General features: G+C 53.7%; 3 protein-coding genes and 1 long non-coding RNA gene across 4 annotated transcripts; 1 reads left to right on the top strand and 3 right to left on the bottom strand.

Annotated features, from left to right (window-relative positions):
• Nucleotides 1-1569: 1569 nt before the first annotated feature.
• On the bottom strand, nt 1570-1898 carry LOC111081880. Its single transcript, XR_002608676.2, has 2 exons — nt 1821-1898; nt 1570-1754 (listed from the first exon to the last, which is right to left on the bottom strand). It is a non-coding gene; the product is annotated as an uncharacterized LOC111081880 (long non-coding RNA).
• A 991-nt stretch (nt 1899-2889) lies between these two features.
• LOC121405105 (translation initiation factor IF-2-like) lies at nt 2890-3312 on the top strand. Its single transcript, XM_041595702.1, has one exon. The coding sequence runs from the start codon at nt 2890-2892 to the stop codon at nt 3310-3312; it is 423 nt and encodes a 140-aa protein (XP_041451636.1).
• A 3903-nt stretch (nt 3313-7215) lies between these two features.
• Nucleotides 7216-8106, bottom strand: LOC121405104 (spidroin-1-like). Its single transcript, XM_041595701.1, has one exon. The coding sequence runs from the start codon at nt 8104-8106 to the stop codon at nt 7216-7218; it is 891 nt and encodes a 296-aa protein (XP_041451635.1).
• Nucleotides 8107-12605: 4499 nt separating this feature from the next.
• LOC121405103 (translation initiation factor IF-2-like) lies at nt 12606-15526 on the bottom strand. Its single transcript, XM_041595700.1, has 4 exons — nt 14666-15526; nt 14358-14604; nt 12812-12935; nt 12606-12747 (listed from the first exon to the last, which is right to left on the bottom strand). Exons 1-4 carry the CDS (start codon nt 15524-15526, stop codon nt 12606-12608), a joined length of 1374 nt encoding a protein of 457 aa, XP_041451634.1.
• Between the last annotated feature and the right edge of the window lie 1040 nt (nt 15527-16566).

Raw genomic sequence — 16566 nt, 5'->3', positions numbered from 1 at the left:
GCTTTGAATCACGTCGGGGTCACCAAATTGTTGAGCTATTGAGCTTTTTCAATAGCGTAGAGTTAGATCGAAATGTATAATTTTATTGAAATCACGACACAGTTTGCTCGATTATATTATGTTTGCTTTATTTGCCATGCAAGGCGAGTGGGAGGATTATGGGGCAAGAATTAACAACAGGCGGACCCGTGGTGGACCGTGTTGAAGCGAGAACAATTTTTCTTATAACATGAGATAATAGCAGCTGTAGAAAGAATTGAGGCTGGAGTTGATATATAATAAGAATATTCGATGTATTTTTCAAATTATAATATACTAGCAGACCCGCGCGCTTCGCTGCTTACAAAATGCATTTAATGTTTAGGAATTAATCAAAATTAAACAATGATTAAACTACTCAACGAAATTGAACTTTTTCTTTAGGCTGTGGACCAAAATGACTTTTTCTGATAGATTTCGGAACTAAAAAATTTTGTAGTACTTTATTTTTTTTATGGTGTAATTTTTTTAAAGAATTTTTAAAATCTGGTATTTTCTTCATGCCTTAAACGACGCCTAGTTTATGCGTCTATCTATTTTTGGTGACCACTTCAAACAATTCAGGATCCACTGTCGGATCTGGAATTTCTGCTGAAATCACATCGTCAATTTGATTCGGCCTTATTTTTTCAATCAGCCAAATTAAAATATGCGCATGAGGCAAACCTCGTTTCTGCCATTCAATTGAATACATCCAACATTGAACAGACCCAAATGCACCGTGTTTGACAATTAAATCCATGAGTGATTTCAATTTTTGTCTAAAAAACACGTGCTAAAATATCATGGCGATCTTTCGATGTTTGGCCAACAAACAATAATTCCGAGATTTCTTCCCATTGCGAATTACACGTGAAGGTGATGAAGAGGTCTTGTCTGCCGTAACGGCGAACGTATGACATCGCATCTTGCGCGTACTCAAAAATATGACGTGGACTTCCAACATACGATGACGGTAATATTATCATAGTTCCAACGTTTTGTGCATTACCATCGTTGTTAATGGCATCACGCAAATGAACATACTCTTTGGAACGTAATTTGGCTTGGTTGAGTCAAAGAAAATTTAACCGTTCCGATTCAATTTTTGCATACATGTCAACAATATACTGGTGGAAAAGTGCTCTACTCCTCAATATGTGGTTGTCTTGATTTTGCCGTACCTGCAGCCTGTATGCGTAATAATTCATAGCACTAACTTTCTTTGTTCCTTCTCGACCGTTTACTGGATTTATCATTTTAATGTTGAAATTATAGCCATCTTGTCCGCTCCAAAACAATATGGGATATTGTAGTGCATCATAACAGCGATGAGTCTTGGATACACGTTCAAGTTGTTCATTTCTACGATGAAGCACAATATCACGATTATTAAATTGCTCACCAACTATGACTATTGCCACTTCGTCAACTGTTTGTGCATTGAAACGCCTTGCATGTTCGCCAACCGGTGTTTTATCAGCTCGAATAACAATTTTTTGATCGTCAGATGGCATTCCATCAAACGATGTTTTGAAAACCTGAACCAACTCGTTGTGCTCATGGAACATATTTTGCAAATCGAAAATAATTTGTCTCCGCGTGTTGGTAATAATGGCACACCGACGATCAGCTTCGTCTTCCGCGTTCCCGATAAAATATAATTGCAAAAATTGGTGGTCTGCGTTGTCGAAAGGTAACAAAGAGCCAGCTCGATGGTATATTTGACCTTGAATCTGAATAAAATATATGATAGAATGAGAACAAACGTACAATTTGCATAAACAAAACTATTTAATTACCTTGAACGTTGGCATGAAGTTGTCTCTTATAATATTTGTGGCGCCAAAAGATGTCATTTGAAAACTCGAATTATACTTTTGTATATTGTTCAAAAAATTTAAGTTTCAAACTTGGACACCTCAGTTCAATGGTTGTAGTGGGCTGCCTAATTCAGGCAATTTCAATTTACCACTCGCACAGCACATCCCATCTGCATCACCTTTAAATTTTAATGCCTGACAATGGCGACAACGGTCGTTCATTGGACCAATTATAATTTGCCTATGAGAAGCGTAATCGGTGACACTACTGTACGCGAACGACGTTCATTTGCAGTTGTTGTTGCATCATTGTTCCGTTGGTTTGAACGGGTTTGTGCGTAGACGATTATTTTCATTGCGATGTGTAATGTATTTGCTACTTTCACAGCTCCTTAAAGCCAAAACTTGAAACGAATTTCGCGTTCGCCGATCCAAATTTAATCGTCTCGACATTTAACTTTAAAAACCACACAGGTTGGTTTAAAACCAATTGCAATTTTTTCAGAAAACAAATTTTCACACAAAAAGTTATAAAAAACAAAATCTATCATCAAAGACTTATCAGAGATAAGTGTGCCTAACGACCCCGAGGCGGCTGTGTAGGGTTAACGCGGCGAATAGTTTGGATAAACGTACTTGGCCGTCTCTCATCGGTAGAATTAAAGAGAGCCAGCAGAATGATGAGAGAGAACGAAGGTGAGAGGGCTCAGGCAACAGCCCCTTAGGCGGAAACGATGGACACGGACCCAAGAATATAAAAAGGAGGGCGCGTCCGTCACTCGGTTTTTTTCGCGCACTGTGTCTGGTAAAAAAAGGGTTGCATGGAATTTAAGAACACAAGGTTGGGGGGGCGCGACTATCGCCTCGTTGTCCCGAGGGCCAGCGACGAGGCGAATCGGCTCTCGCGTGATGGCGAAGGGCGACGAGAGGAGGCGCCCCTTAGCTGCAGCTCCTTGCGTCCCCACTGATCTCATCGGAAGGGTCAGTTGGAGCCACAGCGTCGCCGTTTGTGTCTCCTGGGGCCAGCGAATCCGACAGCGATGTAGTTATGACGAGCTGGGAACCGGCCCCGAAGAAGGCTCGACCAGTGGCGAAGCGGCCGGCGAAGCGGCCCTCAACAGAGGCGGAGGAGCGACCGACGGTGAGGCGGCCAACGACAGACGCCGAGGAGCGAGAAGCCGAGGAGAGCGGGTCGCGGAGTGGCGGCGGCGGATCGCGCTGGAGGCAGCGAAGGAGGCGCTGCGGCAGTGTGTGTGCTGAAGAGGTTTGCGGCCGAATTGCGAGAGAAGGAGTGGCAGAGGGCCGAGGAGAAGAGCCGCGAGGAAGAGGCGAGGCGGAGCGCAGAGGAGGAGGAGGGTCTGTGGCAGCCTTCCCCTCCGACGCCGGAGCCCGAGAGCCGAGGCCAGGCCACGCCGGACGAGGAGGAGGAGGAGCTGTGGCAGCGACGGCCACGGACCGAGGAAGAGCCTAGGTTCCCCGAAGGAGGACAGGGGCCCCAAGCCTCGTCATAGCAACAGCGGCCGGGAGCGGACGCCTCGTGGCAGCAGCAGCAACACCAGCGGCAGGGACCACAAGGCGCGGTGATCGGGCCGTATGTAACGCAGGAGGTGCGTACGGCGCACAGTGGTCGATTCTGCCTATCTGGTAAATCAAAAATTAAAATGTCGAATCTTGTTAATTTTTTTTACTTTTTGGAAAGTAAACATCCCACTGATATTTATTGCGATATTAATATATTTTTCGTATCGATAGTCCAGTACCTGCACGCGGTTGAATCGCAGCAAACTTTTCTGTCCATACCTAAGTACATTTTTACCGCCTTTTTATTGCTTTTGGTAAAGCAAAATAAATCTTAATGTTTTGCGATTTGTATTAAAATTGCCATCCATTTTGATCATAGTTGGTAAGTTTTCCATAAAAAATATATGTGTTGGTCCCCGTGCTTGCATGTATTAGAGGTAAATCGTTGTAGAACTTAACATTTCCTTTAGTGTGCTATTAATATCGTACCCGACACTTGCATGGAATAGATCTTTTGACATCCGCCCCTTCCGCCTTCAATCTTTTTTATACCCGTACTCAAAAAAGAGTTAAGGGGTATATTAGATTTGTGGTAAAAGTGGATGTGTGTAACGGAGAGAAAGGAAAATTTTCCGACCCCATAAAGTGTATATATTCTTGATCAGCATCAATAGCCGAGTCGATATAGCCATGTCCGTCCGTCCGTCCGTTTGTCCGTCTCGATGAGCGCCTGGATCTCAGAGACTATAAAAGCTAGCGAAACCAAATTTGGTTTCCAGACTTATGTGATATCACACTGCTACAAGTATATTTCAGAATTTCGCCCCGCCCCCTTCCGCCCACACAAAGGACGAAAATCTGTGGCAGGCACAATTTTAAAGATACGATAAAACTAAAAACGCAGTATCGTAGAGAATGCCCATATCTACCAGATTGCAAAATCTGAACTAGATCGTATTATAATTATAGCCAGAATGAAGAAATCAATTTTCAGTTGCTTCCCCTGACCACTCCTGACAACGACAACGCAACTCATTTTCCTTCTCGCTCGCACACTCTGCCGCGTTCAGTGCGCGAGCAACCCCTAGCGGAGGAGATGTAGAATCTAAATGGTACATGTATAATATACATGTTAGATGTAGAATATACATAGTATATGTAGATGTAGATAGCAGATGTAGCAAAAAAATGTAAAATGTAAAATGTTTTTTTTTTTTTTTAATTCTAAATAATTATATGCTCAAAAATGTATATGCTGACTGAGTACGGGTATAAGTAGAGTCGCGTTCCCAAGAAGCGACTCACACGTTCCTTCTCGTTTATTTATGAAACCAGTATTTTTTTAATCTTCTGTGTTAAAACAAATTGCAACTACGTGCAACACGTTAATTTATTTGATTTTGTAGGACAAATGTCAGTTCCGAAAAACGCGCTTTTTGCGATATGGCGCATGGAAACTGTGCCAGGAAAAAAAGTTGAAGCGATGCGAAGCCATGTTTTTTCTCAAATTATTGATGAAAACAAACTCAGCGACGAAGATCGCAAGAAAATAAATAAATTTACAATATTTTCAAAAACACAACGAAAATTGATGAACGAAAAAATTATATTTACTGCAACAGCTGCAATTAGTTCTGGGCGCCCAGCAAAACCATTTTCTAACTGCACAGAACATCGCCAAATTCAAAGGGTTAGTGATATAATTTTACGTAAAAAATTTTTTTTTAATTAAAAAAAAAATAATAAAAAATAAAAATTTATTTAAATACTCCGCTGATTTATATTCCATAATACAAAAATATTTTTAAAAATATTACTCATTTATTTTTTTAGTTATTAATTATTGCCTGCCAGATTGGCAGAATCGACCACTGTGCAGCAGGCCGATTACCGCCTTCAAGGTGCCAGGTAAAGGGCTGTTCCAGTGGAAGGTGATGCCATTTGGACTACACTCTGCATCTGCAACATTCCAGCGCGCACTTGACAGGGTGATTGGACCCGAAATGATGCCGCATGCCCTTTGCCTATCAGGACGACATCATAGTCATAGGAAAGACCCAGGAGGAACACCGGTTGGCTGGCTTCTTTATACACGAATTCTTTATTGGTATCTTAGGAAGTACGCTTAAGGACGACAACTTAGCCTATTCTTTGGTTTAGCACTATGATCACTTAATCGGTCCTTCTCGACCACTCGCCGTTCCTCGGAATCCCCAAGCGTGGCACTGTCGGCTCTTAGAACTGGTACGACAACGATTCCTAGCGTTAGGCCCAAATCCGCCGTACTCAGTTCGCACACGACACGTTCGCTCTCACTGGATCCTTCCGTTGAGCAAGCGGTACACCAGGTCCTTTCTCTTGACGCTCTTAGATAACTTTTCGACTTTCCTTGGTATTCGCCAATGCACGCACTTGCACTCTCCGCACTTCACTGTCTCGAGCCGCTGTCGCGCGCCTCCTTTTATTTCCTTGTTAGCGTACGGCCGCATCGTTGCTGCCTAGCAACAACGGGACTTTCCTCCAGGCGTCGGCGGTATTTTTCCATCGGCTAGTCTGATGCTCTCCACCTGCTTCGTAACGGGACCAAACCGGTGGCGTGATCGCATGGCCATAAATGGTCATGCGCTGGACCACTGCCGGCCCGATCCCATACCCCCCTTCTGTTCCACCTGCTCGAACGGGACCCCGCTGGTGGCGTGATCGCATGGCCATAAATGGTCATGCGCTGGACCACTGCGGCCCGATCCCATTATCCCGCCTCTCTTCCGCGCTCCTTTACTCTCCCTGGTAGCGCCCTCTGATCGCGGCTCTCTCTCCGTTGCCCCTCCCTTGAGCGAGACCCTCCCAGGCAATTCGCCGTTATCCGGTTATCCGGACAACCCGGATAGACTTTAACCCCTTAGGGTCCATGCGTGTGAGGATATCATTCCTCACACTTCCCCTTTCTTCCCTAACGGAAAACTCCCTTCTGCGTCCTCTTGTACCACTGGCCGTTAAATTTTAAATTCAAACGGCCGCCCGCGCTTTTAACCGGGCGCGTTCTAGCGCCCTCTCCGGACCGGGCGCGTTCTGGTGCCCTCTGCCGGGCTTACCTGATGGAGTGCTGCCGGATCGGTGAAATGCGCACGCGCGCGCGACTATCACAGGGCTGCATATACGCCATCAATGTGATGTAGGGATGGTTTTCTGTTCTACTCGATATCGCTTTCTTGGCCGCGTGCGTACTCCACTTCCGCAACGAGGAAATGTTAATGGACGTTGGTAAGTGACTTTACAACTATTTTACACCGACCAGCCCTCTCACATGTCATCCTTTAGTCACCGGCTCGGATCGCTTGCCCTCACCTGCGTATCGACCACCGTGCGGTACCGTTCCGGTACCTTTCCCTTCCTCGGCAGCCCCATTCATCTCGGCCGTGGCTCGCCGGCCTCTGCCGCCGCTCTGCCACGGCTCGCGGTGGCCTCCCCTCCTTCCCCCGTAAGTCTGTTTTCCGTTTGTTTTTTTTTCTCAATCTGTTTATTATGTTCTTAACGAGCCCCAGCTTCTCGGAACACCTCCTGGTGGTCCCGGGACACCGTTACCCGGTACCGGACCCCCGCATCACCAGCCGCTGATCGCCGAGGTGAACCCGTTCGAGCCAGGACGCACTCCACCCCCTGCCCCCCACGGGCCGCCAGCGTGGGCCCTCCGCCCCTAGCTGTGCCTGCGGCCACGACGCCTGGCGCTGCATGGCGCCCGCGGTCTCTCCCGCTCCTCCTGGACACGACAACTGCCGCTCCGGCCTTGGATTTGCGCGCCTGGCTTCCGGCGCGGGCCACTGCCACGGACCCCGCTCCCATGGCTCAGGTGAGCTTACTCCCGCCTGCCGTCGTCGCCGCGCTCGCCGTCGCTGGCTCCGCTGCCGCCGGCGACTCTGCCGCTGCGCTCGCCGTCTGGCTCCGCTGCCGCCGCCGACTCTGCCGCCGCCTTCGCCTTTGCTGGTTCCGCTGTGGGCCCGCTGCCGCCGCCGCCACCGCCTCTGCCGCCGCGCCCGGCGTTGCTGGTTCCGCTGCTGGTTCCGCTGCCGCCGCCTCGCCGTCGCTGGCCCGCTGCCGCCGCGCTCGCCGTTGCTGGCTCCGCTGCCGCCAACGACTCTGCCGCCGCGCTCGCCGTTGCTGGCTCCGCTGCCGCCACCGCGCTCGCCGTTGCTGGTTCCGCTGTGGGCTCCGCTGCCGCCGCTCGGCTGGTCCCTGTGGTCCGCTGCCGCCGCCGACTCTGCCGCCGCGCTCGCCGCTGCCGGTTCCGCTGCCGCCGATCGCCCCTTGGGTCGCGGCCATTGCTCCGTCGGGGCGTCTCCTCCGCGCTTCTTCCGGAGCCTCCGGCTCCCTCGGTGCCGGCCCCGATGCCCAGGTGATGTGGAGGATTTGGTGGTGCCACACCATTCCTCCACGCACCGCCGTACGCACCTCCTGCGTCATACGGCCCGATCACCGCGCCTTGTGGTCCCTGCCACTGGTGTTGCTCTCTGCCGCTCCTTCTCTCGCAATTCGGCGAAACCTCTTCAGCACACACGTCCGGTGGTGCTCCTCCGCCTCCCACCGGGCCCTTTCCTTGGCTTCCTCGGCCGCCTGCTCCTCCTCCTGCGTGGCCTTCAACTTCTTCGCCAGCGCCTGCGCGTCCTCCCAGACCTGCCGCTGCCGCAGCGCCTCCTTCGCTGCCTCCAGCGCGATCCGCCGCATCGCCACTCAGCGACCCGCTTCTCATCGGCTTCTCGCTCCTCGGCGTCTGTCTGTGGCCGCCTCACCGTCGGTCGCTCCTCCGCCTCTGTTGAGGGCCGCTTCGCCTCCTTCCCACTGGTCGAGCCTTCTTGGGGTCCGGTTCCCAGCTCGTCATAACTACATCGCTGTCGGCCTCGCTGGCCCCAGAAGACACAAACGGCGACACTGTGGCTCCCACTGACCCTTCCGATAAGATCAGTGGGGACGCAAGGAGCTGCAGCTCAGGGGACGCCTCCCCTCCCCTTCGCCATCACGCGAGAGCCGATTCGCTCGTCGCTGGCTCCGGGACAACGAGGCATAGTATCCCCGTCGCATCAAGCTCCGTTGCTCCACCAAATACCTCTCCATTTGTTGCCTCATCATAACCTTTTGTTTCCTGACACGTGCGCGAAAACAACCGAGTGACGGACGCGCTCCCCTTTTTATATTCTTGGGTCCGGCCATCATTCCGCCTAACGGGGCTTTGCCTGAGCCTCTCACTTCGCTCTGTCTCATCTGTGGGAGGTGCCTGGGTCAAGGTCCCACAAAGGTCCCACTTCTGTGCCTCTCTTTCTTCTACCAATGAGAGACGGCCAATTACCGTTTATCCAACCTATTCGCCGCGTTAACCCTACACAGCCGCCTCGGGGTCGTTAGGCACACTTATCTCTGATAAGTCCACCTCTCCTTTTCTTTTTTTCCTTTTATATTTATATCACGACTTATTTTGTTTGAGGTTTTTCGGCTATAGCGTGGTTCGATCACTGGACCGAGTGGATTTGCTTTTGTATACGGTAACTATCCAGATTCCTGGGATCCCACCTCTCACTTTCCTCTCTTTCCAGCCCTCCCCTAGACTCACCCCAGGATGCCGACCATCATTCCTGCCCGCGAACAACAGGCCCTCCGGCCTTTCGCCCGGATTGCCGAATGACGGCCCGCCACCTGGTCAGCTTCTTCCGTCCTCGAATCGATCGTACTTCGGACTTCCTCTCCTTACAGAAACAAATCTCTCAGGTTGCTCCGATTCCGTCCGGCAGACCGCGTACGGCCGGTCCCTATTGTTTCCCACGATCGAATAGGGCTTTTGGCAGACGTAGTTCCCGCCTTGGACCCTAAATGCAGGGATCCCCGTTTACTCTGACACACCCGTTCACTTCCAACATGAGTTCTGGCCACTCCTGTTCGGGTATCTTTCGTCCCCTTTTTACCCTTCCGCCTATCATGGTTTATCCCTTCCAGTTCTTGCCCCGATCCGTGTATTCGCCCCGGCATTGGCTTTTCCCTTTCTTCCCCCTCGCCTTCGTGTAAACTTCTTTGGGGGTAAACTGAACTCCGTCCTTCCTCGGTTGCGGTTTCAGATCGCTAATGTGGGTTCCTCAATCCGATTGTCGTAGGCGCTTTTCAGTCGGAAGATGACGGGTGGCCTAAATCCATTATCGTGTACCACCCGTATATTTTGCGCCAGTTTTGCTGCAAACCTCTAATTTGCCTCCTTTGATAAAGGCTGATTGTTTAGCCATACCACCTCTCCGATCTTCGGCTTCCAGGGCCTTCTCCTCAGATTGTAGAACCTCGCCTGGTCCTGCGCTGCCCTTTCCAGGTTCCGCCTCACCAACTGAAACAAATCTCTCAACTTGCACGCGTTTTACCTGGCCGTGAGGCGTAATCGGCCTGCTGGTCCGCTTCCAAGGGCTTCTGCCAACGTGGTTCCCGGCCTTCAGACTAGGCGATAAAGCGAGAGTCTCCGTCAACTGACCACGATAAGTCCACTGCCATCATGAGTTCGGCCACTTCTCGTCCCAGCATTTTGGGTAACGTTGTAACGAACCGTCTTGCCGCCTTGTGTGCTACGCTCGGCGAACTGTAGGGGGCTTTGCGACGGTTCAATGCATCCAGCTCGGTGTTGCCCGGGGACAGCGAAAGACTTGGTTGGCTTCTTTATACACGAGTTCTTTATTGGTACTTAGGAAGTACGCTTAAGGACGTATGCACCTTAGCTATTCTTTGCGTTTAGCCCTATGATCACTATCACTATCGGTCCTTCTCGTCCAATCCCCGTTCCTCGGAATCCCCAAGCGTGGCACTGTCGGCTCTTAGAACTGGTACACGACCCTCCGATTGGCTAGTGTAGCCCCAATGGCCTCCTACTTCCGCACACGACACGTTCTCTCCTCTGGCACCTCCTTCCGCTTTAGCAAGCGGTACAACCCTGTGCCCTCGCACTAGCTCACCTCTGACTTTCCTCGGTATTCGCCCACCAACGCGTCGATCACGCACGGTTGCACGAGCCGCTGTCGCGCGCCTCCTTTTATATCCTTGTTAACGTACGGTGGTCGCCTCACCGTCGGTCGCTCCTCCGCCTCTGTTGAGGGCCGCTTCGCCGGCCGGCCTGCTCCGCCTCCTGCGTGGCCTTCACCTTCTTCGCCCGCGCCTGCGCGTCCTCCCAAGACCTGCCGCTGCCGCAGCGCCTCCTTCGCTGCCTCCAGCGCGATCCGCTGGATCGCGACCAGCGACCCGCTTCTCCTCGGCTTCTCTCTCCTCCGCCTCTGTTGAGGGCCGCTTCGCCACTGTTCGAGCCTTCTTGGGGGCCGGTTCCCAGCTCGTCATCACCACATCGCTGTCGGCCTCGCTGGCCCCAGGAGACACCAACGGCGACCCTGTGGCTCCCACTGACCCTTCCGATGAGATCAGTGGGGACGCAAGGAGCTGCAGCTCAGGGGACGCCTCCCTCCGTCGCCCTTCGCCATCACGCGAGAGCCGATTCGCTCGTCGCTGGCTCCGGGACAACGAGGCATAGTATCCCCGTCGCATCAAGCTCCGTTGCTCCGCCAAATACCTCGCCATGTGTTGCCTCATCATAACCTTTTGTTTCCTGACACGTGCGCGAAAACAACCGAGTGACGGACGCGCTCCCCTTTTTATATTCTTGGGTCCGGCCATCATTCCGCCTAACGGGGCTTTGCCTGACCCTCTCACTTCGCTCTCTCTCATCATTCTGTGCCTCTCTTTCTTCTACCAATGAGAGACGGCCAATTACCGTTTATCCAACCTATTCGCCGCGTTAACCCTACACAGCCGCCTCAGGGTCGTTAGGCACACTTGTCTCTGATAAGACCACCTCTCCTTTTCTTTTTTTTTTTCTTTATATTTATATCACGACTTATTTTGTTTTAGGTTTTTCGGCTATAGCGTGGTTCGATCACTGGACCGAGTGGATTTGCTTTTGTATACGGTAACTATCCAGATTCCTGGGATCCCACCTCTCACTTTCCTCTCTTTCCAGCCCGACCCTAGACTCACCCCAGGATGCCGACCATCATTCCCGCCCGCGAACAACAGGCCCTCCGGCCTTTCGCCCGGGTTGCCGAATGACGGCCCGCCACCTGGTCAGCTTCTTCCGTCCTCGAATCGATCGTACTTCGGACGTCCCCCCGTACAGCAGATCGGACCCGAGGATCATCCGATTCCCCGCCCGGCAGACCGCGTACGGGCGGCATCCGATTTGATCGTTCCCGACGATCGAAACCGCCCATGGTGTCCTGGATTGGATCCGGATCTTGGCCCCTCCTCGGACCCCCATCTGGGATCACCGTGTACTCCGACGCACCTCACCTTCCGTATCCGCGATTCCACACCTGTTCGGGTATCTTTCTTGACCTTTTTACCCTTCCGATTTTAACGTTTATCTCTTCCAGATCTTCTCGCACCCGATCCTGTTATTCGCCGCGGCATTGGCTTTTCCCTTTCTTCCTTTTCGCCTTCGTGTAGAACTTCTTTGGGGGTATGCCTTATGTCCCCTCCTCCCTCGGTTGCGGTTTCAGATCGCTAATGTGGGCTGTCCTCATCCGATTGTCGTTGGCGCTCTTCAGTCGGAAGATGACGGGTGACACGAAATCCATTATCGTGTACGACCCGCATATTTTGGCGCCAGTTTTGCTGCAAACCCCTCAGCCGCCTTTGATAATTGGTGTTGTTTCGCCCACACCACCTTTCCGATCTTCGGCTTCCAGGGCCTTCTCGTCAGATTGTAGAACCTCGCCTGGTCCTGCGCTGCCCTTTCCAGGTTCCGCCTCACCAACTGAAACAAATCTCTCAGCTTGCTCGCGTTTTCGTCCGGCGTGAGCGTGCCCTGGCCGGTCCCTATTGTTTCCTCATCGAATAGGGCTTTTGGCAGACGTGGTTCCCGGCCTTGGACAATAAATGCAGGAGAGTACCCCGTTGAGTCTGACACGCCCGAGTTCACTGCCAACATGAGTTCTGGCCACTTCTCGTCCCAGCATCTTTGGGCGAACGTTGTAACGAACCGTTTTGTCCGCCTTGTGTGCGCTTGGCGTACTCAGCGGCCGGTGGGTTCGTTGCAACGAATTTGGGTGTGGCCCGGGAGACAAAGCAGAAAGACTTGGTTGGCTTCTTTATACACGAGTTCTTTATTGGTATCTTAGGAAGTACGCTTAAGGACGACAACTTAGCCTATTCTTTGGTTTAGCACTATGATCACTATCACTATCGGTCCTTCTCGTCCACTCGCCGTTCCTCGGAATCCCCAAGCGTGGCACTGTCGGCTCTTAGAACTGGTACGACCACGATTCCTAGCGTTAGGCCCAAATCCGCCGTACTCAGTTCGCACACGACACGTTCGCTCTCACTGGATCCTTCCGTTGGTTTCGCACTATGATCACTGTCACGATCGGACCTTCTCCACCACTTACCGTTCCTCGGAATCCCCAAGCGTGGCACTGTCGGCTCTTAGAACTGGTACGACAACGATTCCTAGCGTTAGGCCCAAATCCGCCGTACTCAGTTCGCACACGACACGTTCGCTCTCACTGGATCCTTCCGTTGAGCAAGCGGTACACCAGGTCCTTTCTCTTGACGCTTTAGATAGCTCTCCGACTTTCCTCGGTATTCGCCCATACACGCACTTGCACTCTCCGCACTTGACTGTCCCGAGCCGCTGTCGCGCGCCTCCTTTTATCTCCTTGTTAGCGTACGGCCGCATCGTTGCTGCCTAGCAACAACGGGACTTTCCTCCAGGCGGCGGCGGTATTTTTCCATCGGCTAGTCTGATGCTCTCCACCTGCTTCGTAACGGGACCAAACCGGTGGCGTGATCGCATGGCCATAAATGGTCATGCACTGGACCACTGCCGGCCCGATCCCACTATCCCGCCTCCCTTCTGCTTTCCACCTGCTTCGCAACGGGACCCCGCTGGTGGCGTGATCGCATGGCCATAAATGGTCATGCGCTGGACCACTGCCGGCCCGATCCCATTATCCCGCCTCTCTTCCGCGCTCCTTTACTCTCCCTGGTAGCACCCTCTGATCACGGCTCTCTCTCCGTTGCCCCTCCCTTGAGCGAGACCCTCCCAGGCAATTCGCCGTTATCCGGCTATCCGGACACCCGGATAGACCTTAACCCCTTAGGGTCCATGCGTGTGAGGATATCATTTCTCACACTTCCCCCTTTCTTCCCTAACGGAAAACTCCCTTCTGCTTCCTCTTGTACCACCGGCCGTTATATTTTACATTCAAACGGCCGCCCGCGCTTTTAACCGGGCGCGTTCTGGCGCCCTCTGCCGGGCTTACCTGATGGAGTGCTGCCGGATCGATGAAATGCGCACGCGCGCGCGACTATCACAGGGCTGCATATACGCCATCGATATGATGTAGGGATGGTTTTCTGTCCTACTCGATATCGCTTTCTTGGCCGCGTGCGTACTCCACTTCTGCAACGAGGAATTGTTAATGGACGTTGGTAAGTGCCTTTACAACTATTTTACACCGACCAGCCCTCTCACATTTCATCCTTTAGTCACCGGCTCGGATCGCTTGCCCTCACCTGCGTATCGACCAACGTGCGGTACCGTTCCGGTACCTTTCCCTTCCTCGGCCGCCCCATTCATCTCGGCCGTGGCTTGCCGGCCTCTGCCGCCGCTCTGCTACGGCTCGCGGTGGCCCCCCTCCTCCCCCGTAAGTCTGTTTTCTGTTTTTTTTCCAATCTATTCTTTATTATCTTCTTAATGAGCCCCAGCTTCTCGGAACACCTCCTGGTGGTCCCGGGACACCGTCACCCGGGCCGCCAGCGTGGGCCCTCCGCCCCTAGCTGTGCCTGTGGCCACGACGCCTGGCGCTGCATGGGCGCCCGCGGTCTCTCCCGCTCCTCCGGACACGACAACTGCCGCTCCGGCCTTGGATTTGCGCGCCTGGCTTACGGCGCGGGCCACTTCCGCCGCTCCCAGGGCTCAGGTGAGCTTACTCCCGCCGCTGCCGAGTTCGCTGTTGCTGGTTCCGCTGCCGTGTCCGCTGCCGCCACCGACTCTGCCGCCGCGCTCGCGACTGGCTCCGCTGCTGTGTCCGCTGCCGTCGCCGACTCTGCCGCCGCGCTCGCCGTCGCTGGCTCCGCTGCCGCCACCGACTCTGCCGCTGCGCTCGCGGCTGGCTCCGCTGCCGTCGCGCTCGCCGCTGCCGGTTCTGCTGCTGGCTCCGCTGCCGCCGATCGCCGCCTTGGGTCGCGGCCATTGCTCCGTCGGCTCCGCTGCCGGCACCGGGGAAGGCTCCACCGACCCCTCCTCGGGCTCCGCCTCGCCCTTCCTCGCGGCTTCCCGGCCCTCCGCCCTCCTCCTCGCGTGCGTTCTTCAGCCACGCCCGGTGGTGTCCGCCGCCTTCCGCCGGGCCTTTTCCTTCCTCCTCGGCCGCCTGCTCCGCCTCCTGCGTGGCCTTCAGCTTCTTCGCCAGCGCCTGCGCGTCCTCCCAGACCTGCCGCTGCCGCCTCGCCTCCTTCCCTGCCTCCAGCGCGATCCTCCCGGCCACTGCACGCCCCTTTCCTCGGCTTCTCGTTCCTCGGCGTCCGTCGGTGGTCTCGCACACCGTCGGTGGTGCTCCTCCGCCTCCCACCGGGCCCGTTCCTTCCCCCGGCCGGCCTGCTCCGCCTCCTGCGTGGCCTTCACCTTCTTCGCCCGCGCCTGCGCGTCCTCCCAGACCTGCCGCTGCCGCAGCGCCTCCTTCGCTGCCTCCAGCGCGATCCGCTGGATCGCGACCAGCGACCCGCTTCTCCTCGGCTTCTCGCTCCTCGGCGTCTGTCGGTGGCCGCCTCACCGTCGGTCTCTCCTCCGCCTCTGTTGAGGGCCGCTTCGCCGGTCGCTTCGCCACTGGTCGAGCCTTCTTGGGGGCCGGTTCCCAGCTCGTCATCACCACATCGCTGTCGGCCTCGCTGGCCCCAGGAGACACCAACGGCGACCCTGTGGCTCCCACTGACCCTTCCGATGAGATCAGTGGGGACGCAAGGAGCTGCAGCTCAGGGGACGCCTCCCTCCGTCGCCCTTCGCCATCACGCGAGAGCCGATTCGCTCGTCGCTGGCTCCGGGACAACGAGGCATAGTATCCCCGTCGCATCAAGCTCCGTTGCTCCGCCAAATACCTCGCCATGTGTTGCCTCATCATAACCTTTTGTTTCCTGACACGTGCGCGAAAACAACCGAGTGACGGACGCGCTCCCCTTTTCATATTCTTGGGTCCGTGTCCATCATTCCGCCTAACGGGGCTTTGCCTGAGCCTATCACTTCGCTCTCTCTCATCATTCTGTGCCTCTCTTTCTTCTACCAATGAGAGACGGCCAATTACCGTTTATCCAGGGTCGTTAGGCACACTTGTCTCTGATAAGTCCACCTCTCCTTTTCTTTTTTTTTTCTTCATATTTGTATCACGACTTATTTTGTTTGAGGTTTTTCGGCTATAGCGTGGTTCGATCACTGGACCGAGTGGATTTGCTTTTGTATACGGTAACTATCCAGATTCCTGGGATCCCACCTCTCACTTTCCTCTCTTTCCAGCCCGACCCTAGACTCACCCCAGGATGCCGACCATCATTCCCGCCCGCGAACAACAGGCCCTCCGGCCTTTCGCCCGGGTTGCCGAATGACGGCCCGCCACCTGGTCAGCTTCTTCCGTCCTCGAATCGATCGTACTTCGGACGTCCCCCCGTACAGCAGCTACGGATCCTCAGCTTGCTCGCGTTCCCGCCCGGCAGACCGCGTACGGGCGGCATCCGATTTGATCGTTCCCGACGCTCGAAACCGTCCATGGTGTCCTGGATTGGATCCGGATCTTGGCCCCCTCGGACCCCCCATCTGGGATCACCGTGAGTTCTGACGCACCTCACCCTTCTCGTATCCCGCGATTCCACACCTGGTGTATCTTTCTTGACCTTTTTACCCTTCCGATTTTAACGTTTATCCCTTCCAGATCTTCTCGCCCCGATCCTGCTGTCGACCCGCATTGGCTCCTCCAACTTTTTTCCTTTCCGCCTTCGTGTAGAACTTCTTTGGGGGTATTACCTTTGTCCCCTCCTCCTCGGTTGCGGTTTCAGATCGCTAATGTGGGCTGTCCTCATCCGATGGCCTTCCTTAGGGGCACCAACTCTGTCCACTTCGGAGCCACTTTTTCAGCCTCAAATTTGCCTTCTTTAG

The sequence above is a fragment of the Drosophila obscura genome, unplaced genomic scaffold, assembly GCF_018151105.1.
Source record: "Drosophila obscura isolate BZ-5 IFL unplaced genomic scaffold, ASM1815110v1 contig_75, whole genome shotgun sequence".
NCBI classification, from domain to species: Eukaryota; Metazoa; Arthropoda; class Insecta; order Diptera; family Drosophilidae; genus Drosophila; species Drosophila obscura.
The sequence above is the reverse complement of the archived record's forward strand: the minus strand, read 5'-3'. Positions and strand labels throughout refer to the sequence as shown.

What these genes read in the sequence shown, in the direction of transcription:
- LOC121405105 (XM_041595702.1), top strand. Translation starts at nt 2,890, where the DNA reads ATGACGAGCTGGGAACCGGCCCCGAAGAAGGCTCGACCAGTGGCGAAG.
- LOC121405104 (XM_041595701.1), bottom strand. Translation starts at nt 8,106, where the DNA reads ATGAGAAGCGGGTCGCTGAGTGGCGATGCGGCGGATCGCGCTGGAGGC.
- LOC121405103 (XM_041595700.1), bottom strand. Translation starts at nt 15,526, where the DNA reads ATGGCGAGGTATTTGGCGGAGCAACGGAGCTTGATGCGACGGGGATAC. An exon ending in GAGGCGGAGCCCGAGGAGGG is followed by an intron (nt 14,605 to 14,665) that starts GTCGGTGGAGCC and finishes CCGCGACCCAAG; the next exon opens with GCGGCGATCGGCGGCAGCGG. An exon ending in CTTGGGGATTCCGAGGAACG is followed by an intron (nt 12,748 to 12,811) that starts GTAAGTGGTGGA and finishes GGAAGGATCCAG; the next exon opens with TGAGAGCGAACGTGTCGTGT.